The sequence below is a fragment of the Camellia sinensis genome, chromosome 7, assembly GCF_055761805.1.
Source record: "Camellia sinensis isolate YWXY chromosome 7, ASM5576180v1, whole genome shotgun sequence".
Lineage (NCBI taxonomy): Eukaryota > Viridiplantae > Streptophyta > Magnoliopsida > Ericales > Theaceae > Camellia > Camellia sinensis.
Window position 1 is genome coordinate 8,198,049 of NC_138967.1, and position 6,290 is coordinate 8,204,338.

The 6,290-nt window shown below is 31.9% G+C and overlaps 1 protein-coding gene across 1 annotated transcript; it reads left to right on the plus strand.

The window, feature by feature from the left end:
- Positions 1–1,330: 1,330 nt before the first annotated feature.
- On the plus strand, positions 1,331–5,877 carry LOC114266334 (vesicle-associated membrane protein 724). The gene is made up of 5 exons (XM_028207214.2): positions 1,331–1,868; positions 3,291–3,432; positions 4,156–4,276; positions 5,204–5,266; positions 5,369–5,877. The coding sequence occupies exons 1-5, from the start codon at positions 1,679–1,681 to the stop codon at positions 5,513–5,515; spliced, it is 663 nt and encodes a 220-aa protein (XP_028063015.2). The 5' UTR covers positions 1,331–1,678; the 3' UTR covers positions 5,516–5,877.
- Positions 5,878–6,290: the final 413 nt, after the last annotated feature.

Sequence of the window (6,290 nt, forward strand, 5' to 3'; positions counted from 1 at the left end):
TTGGCAACATCTATAACTTCTGTCCACGTCTGCTCAGATCTGTCGTGGCGGAGGGAACTGACGTTGGAGTATGGAGGTTTGACGACTTTGGCATTGCGGCAGTAGCGGTGGCGCAGAGGAGGATGCGATGGTGATTGCGTCACTGTTTAGAGAAGAGAGAGAGTGAGAGAGAATAAAAGGATGTGAGAGAGAGAGAGAGAGAGAGAGAGAGAGAGAAGGGTATATATATAAATGGATGTACGGGTATAATAGTACTTTTAGTTTGAGAGAAACAGGGATGGGAACGGGACGGGTCGGGGATGGAGTTGGGGAACATATTACCGTCCCCCGTCTAAAAATTATCGGAAATTTATTTTCGAATACCATCCTCGGCCCGTTAGGGGTATTTTTCTAGAAAAAATCGTTCTAATTGAAGTCTGGAGGTCAGGTCCCCGTCGGGTTGGGTTCAAATTGTCATCCCTAATGATAGTGAAGAGAATCGTACCCTATCCCTGAATATGTGAGTCTCTCTCTAAATTCTTTAAACCTTTTAAGCAAATTTTAATTTCTATTTATTCTAAGGCTTTTAAAAAATCAATATAAAAAAAAAAATTTGAGGATTCCTTTCATTTTTTTTTGTATTTTTTATTAAAAAATACCTTTCAAACATTTTAAATTTTTTAACCTTATATTTTAACTAAAAAATAAAAAAAAATTATTCTCCATATGATTCTAAAACATAATAGTAATTAAATTTATTTATTTATTTATAAAAATGTGATTATTAATTATATTTTTTATTTAACAAAAAAATAAAAAAAATACTCTTTTTAATAGAAACTTAATTGTTAACAACATTTTATCCTAAATTAAAAATAAAATTTAACCACACACTATTTGTTGACAAGTGCTCTTTTGTTTTATTTTTTATTTTTAGATAATTTTTTGTTTATTTTTAATATTTTGGTAATATTTTAATTAACTTTTTGTATTTATAGATGCAATTAATCAAGACGTATTTAAAACGTAAAATAAATTAATTAAAATATTAAAAAATTATTCAAAATAGGCGAAAATGGAATGTGTCCTATTTTGAATAAAAAAATGTAAAATGATAAAGGGCGGTGATTGAGGGCCCGAAATGGAGAGCCCCGAATGGCTCGAAATTCCATTTCGGGTAAAAAGAAAGAAAAAAAAAAAGAAAAAAGAAAGAAAAAAAAAAACAATTTCCAAAATTGGAAATTAGGGGTATTAGGGGCAACTTTTTTAGGACTCTCAATCATTTTCCAATGATAAAAGAGTTCTATAGAACAATAGTTGTTCCTTGTGAAAATTGAATTAGTTCATTATTAAATAAAAAATTGTAAAAGGGTAAAAGACTTCTATATTTTTTAATCTAAATCATACATAATATCTCATATATAATAACAAGGGTCAAAACATTCGAGAAGTATATTTTACCAAGTCCGAATTTGGCGCGTACAAGGAACACGTCGCCGTTTCAACGCCTTTGTCTTGCCTTGAAACGTTCATTCCTTCGCGGCAAAGTAATAAAACCCTCCAAACAGAGCCTTATAAAAATGCTAATGTCTAGACCAACACACGAAATACTTCTCTCTCTCTCTCTCTCTTCGATCGTTGTTGTTTTTCATTTCTCTCTCTAAAACTCGGAACTCGGACTAGGGGTGAGTTACAGAAGATGGGTCAGGAATCGTTCGTATACAGCTTCGTGGCTCGCGGAACAGTGGTCCTGGCCGAGTACACCGAGTTGACTGGGAACTTTCCGGCAATCGCGACTCGGTGTCTCGATAGACTTCCGGCTTCCAACAAAAAGTTCACCTACAACTACGAACGCCACAACTTCGATTTCCTCGCCGAGGACGGTTACGGTAATTCCCAATTTTCTCTTCATTTTCTTGGGAAACAAACAAATTACAATAATATGGGAGCCATATTTGACTGTCCCTGTTAGATATAAGGTTGTTGAATTTGTTTGGGTGGACGTGAAATTTTGGAATAATAATTTAACAAAGTAAATAATATAATGTTTGATTAAAAAATTTAAAATTCGGATCAATAATTTATCCGGACATGATATCTAATGGGAGAATTAAATAAATTAATTAAATTATAAAAGTGATAAGATTTTATTAGTTCTTCTTCTAATACTAAGTCAATCCACACCCTAGATAAGGTATACAATCAAAAGAATTAATAATTCCAAGATTGACCGTCCTAGGAATGCTAGTCTAATCTGCTTAAACAAACACCTACGGAAAATTATTGATTAGTTTGGGCGCCATGTGCCATGTGCCTATACTCTACGCCAATCATAATTCACCATGTCCTTGTGATCTTCTATAATCCAATATGAATTCATGGTCCCACATTCTCCACCAATCACAACATTATTGGGTATAAGTGACTCAACATGAACATTATATTTAGGCTATGAGATGGATTTCTATTTTTGTTATGTTTGGTTAGGACATGATATATTTAGGACAAAGGGTGAGCTACGTATACATGTTTTGAGATTTACTTAAAATATAAATTGTTTCATGTGATTTTGAAAATTACAAATATCCTGTTTTAGAATTTTTTATTTAACAAATTTTTTTTTAAAAAATAATTATTCTCCTATACAATAGTAAAATTATTAGAATTGTTAATTGAAATATATTTATGGATCATCCTCCATTTTGTTGCAAAACCTAGTTTTTTTTTTTGGGTGAATAACAAAACCTAGTTTTAACTATATGTAATTGCAGTAAAAACTATTAATTAGCTTAATGATTTATTAGTAAAAGGAGTCATTTGTTATGCAATTAGAAATTTGATAGGACGAGATGTAATTATCAAAATCACAGAAGATAATTTGTATTTTAAATAAACCTTAAGGTGTACTTTTCAACTGAATGGTGGGTGACCAATGGATGAAAGATAGCTTGGTTGTATATATTGAGAAAGACATTTTTAATTGCATTCCAAATGAGGCTATATATCATGCATCATTTTCAACTTCCAAACATATGAAAAATTGTAGTATGTGATCAACAATGTGTGAGTTTTGATTTTTATTCTTTTGATGGTCAATTGAGAAACAATAATAGAGTTCTCATTTGTAAATCCAATGCTATGTTTCGTTTACTGGAATGAAATGTTCATTTTTATAATTTTTTTTAGTGAATTAAACATAAGATTCAAGCTCATTCCAATGAACTAAACATAATATAGGTGGCCTTAGTAGTAGAGTTTTGAAGTGTTTTGGTTCAACTCACTATACAAGGTTGTTTGTTGGAATTTTGCAGCTTATTGCATTGTCGCCAAAGAATCTGTTGGGAATCAGATTTCAGTCGCATTTTTGGAACGGTTGAAGGCAGATTTCAAGAAAAGATATGGTGGTGGTAAAGCAGATACAGCTGATGCCAAAAGTTTGAACAAGGAGTTTGGGTATGTTTAAACAAGTTGCCAAGGATCATAAGTTGTTGTCGGTTTGGTAACATTTATGTTTATTATTTTCTGTTTATATTTATAATTTTTTTTTTTTAAAAAGCGTCATTTAGTGTCTATTTTCGTTTCTAAAATATTGTAAACAGTAAATTTTGTAACAAATTTTTTTTTCCCACTTGTTTTGAAAGTTTTTCATTCCTTCCTCCCTGTCCCACCCCCTTCGGCCACCACCCACTACCTATCACCACCACTATTGGCTACCCCCATCTCCAGCCACTATCACCGTTGACCTCTTCCGGCGACTATCTCTGGCTACCCTATCTCTAGTCACCACCTTTTGCAGCCGACAACCATCTCCTGCCGCCACCAATCACCTCTAGCTGACTACAACCATCTTTTGCTAGCAACCACCTCCAACCATCACCTCTGGTGCTGAAAAACACCTTTGGCCATCATCTCCAACCTTCAACAACTACTTTTGGCCACCGCCTCCCACCAACAACCCATCCTCTCTCACTTTTTTTCAAAACAAGTTTTAAAAACAAGTGTGTACTAAACATGTTTTTACCAAAAATAAATATAAACATGTTTAATGTTTTCTGTAAATATAAAAAGCAATAAATTGTAATTTTATCAAATGGCACCGTGATATTCCTATGCCTTTAGTATGATTGCACTATAAAAAAAAAAATTTGAATTGAGACAATTCTTTCAAATGTACAGGCCACTTATGAAAGAGCACATGCAGTACATAATTGACCATGCTGAAGAGATTAACAAACAGTTCAAAGTGCAAGACCAAGTTTCACAACTTAAAAACATTATGCAGGAAAATATTGCCAAGGTATGTCAGGTTTCTTTGAGAAGGAAAACAAAAAGGGTTAAGTAATTTATTTATATTTTGTTGTTTTTTTAAATGTAGTGTGTTATTTAAATTTCTAATAGAATTAATGTTGACAGACAGGCTATCTTGTACATCGACATCCTTTCAACCAATATTTTCTATTTCTCTTTTCTTTTCTTACATATATTTTTGTTTTAATTGTTTATTTATTGAATGAGACACCCCACTGTGTGGTTAAATATCCTTCTTACATTTTTTTTTAAAAACTAATATATATATATATATATATATATATATATATATATAAAGTTGTAAATATTGAAGCATTGGTAACAAGAGATGCCTTCACTGCCTCTGTACGCCTTCACTCACCTCTTTTGCGTTATGTTGGTCATTTTTTTTTTTTTCTGTTAAATTATGTCCTAGAATCTTTTTTACTCGGTTGATTGGTTTGTCCTAAGTCCAAATTCATTAATAAAAAATTCTCACCGATTTGATTTGAATTCTTAGAAATGTCAGGGCACGATAAGGGTTGTAGAGTTGATTTTTTTGTCCCCGATTTGAAATGCAACTTAATTATGTGCTACAACGAAATTACCTTTTTAAGACTAAAAGGTTTATTGTGACGCGTGACTTGTGAGCATATAGGTTGTTTTACCACACCAAACTAAATTGTTTCTTACACATATTAAGAAAGAATGTGTGTAAAGGTGACATTAGTCATTCATTCAGTGGCATTAAGGCTTACAATTTCATTCTAGCACTTAATTATCTGTACATATTGATCTGCCCTTTTGCCTGAAGTGTGTCATTCTTTTTTATTTCTTTCTTTTTTGGTAAGTAAGTGTTTCAATAAATTGTGCTTCTTTTCGAACAATACAAGTTTCATCTTGTTTTTTTTTTTTAATGCTAATATACAATTTTCAGGTTATTGAAAGAGGGGAGAACCTAAACGATCTATCTGACAAGGCTCACGATCTGCGTGATTCGGTACTTTGATCGTATATACTTTGAAAGAATAATAATTCTGTTTTTTTTTTTTTTTTTTTTTGGAACATACGGTGAACAGAGCTATTCTTTGGTATTTTTCAGGCTGAAGGATTCAAGAAAGTCTCGGACCAGATCAAGCGAAAAATGTGGTATCAAAATATGAAAACAAAGTTGATTGTGCTCGTAATCTTATTAGTGCTGGCCCTGATAATCTGGCTTTCTATTTGCCATGGTTTCAAATGCACCTAAAGGAGACTCATTTCGGAGTTTTGAGTTGAGCAGAGTTGTTTTTGGTCTTATTATGTCGAAATTTAGCAACTCGGATTTAATTCAGTGGCCAGAATTCTTGTACCTTGCTAGAAAGTCACGTTGGAGAGACGAGTTATATGCTTCCAAGTTTATTTATTTATTTATTTTTCATATAGAAGTGGTGGGGGTGGAGGAGGCATTTAGGATTTGTAATTGATTGTGCTATAATATAAATTGTTTTAATTTTTTATTTTATTTTGTTTTTAACATAACATGCACATTGTTTGTGTTCTTTAATTCTTTTTCTTCTGTAAATTTGTGAAAAAATAATGGAATAAGATTTTGTTGCAGTGTTTACTTCATTAGTCGTCTTTCTTTTTTATGTGGAGCATATTATGGTAAATTCTGCGAATTTTGTACCCAAAACTATTTTTGAAATCATTTTTGAAATTTTTGAATTTTTAAAAATTATTTTAACCCAAAAGTAAAAAACAATATTTTCAAGCTATACGAGGAGTCTAATGGGATAGCTTCTTTTGAAGCTCCCCTGTTGCCCATGGATTAGCAATGTAACATGGTGGGAAAATGTTTCCCCCTCCCTCTTAGAGTTTTAAAACCAATCAAATTGCTTAAATTCAATTTGTTAAAAACTCGATTATGATTAGTTTGTTACGTAAATAAATCAAATATCAACACATTTTCAAGTTTGTTAATTTTCTAAGTTCGACTCGATAAGTTTCTATGTTCTATATAAAATAAAGTTAGTTGAACTCAT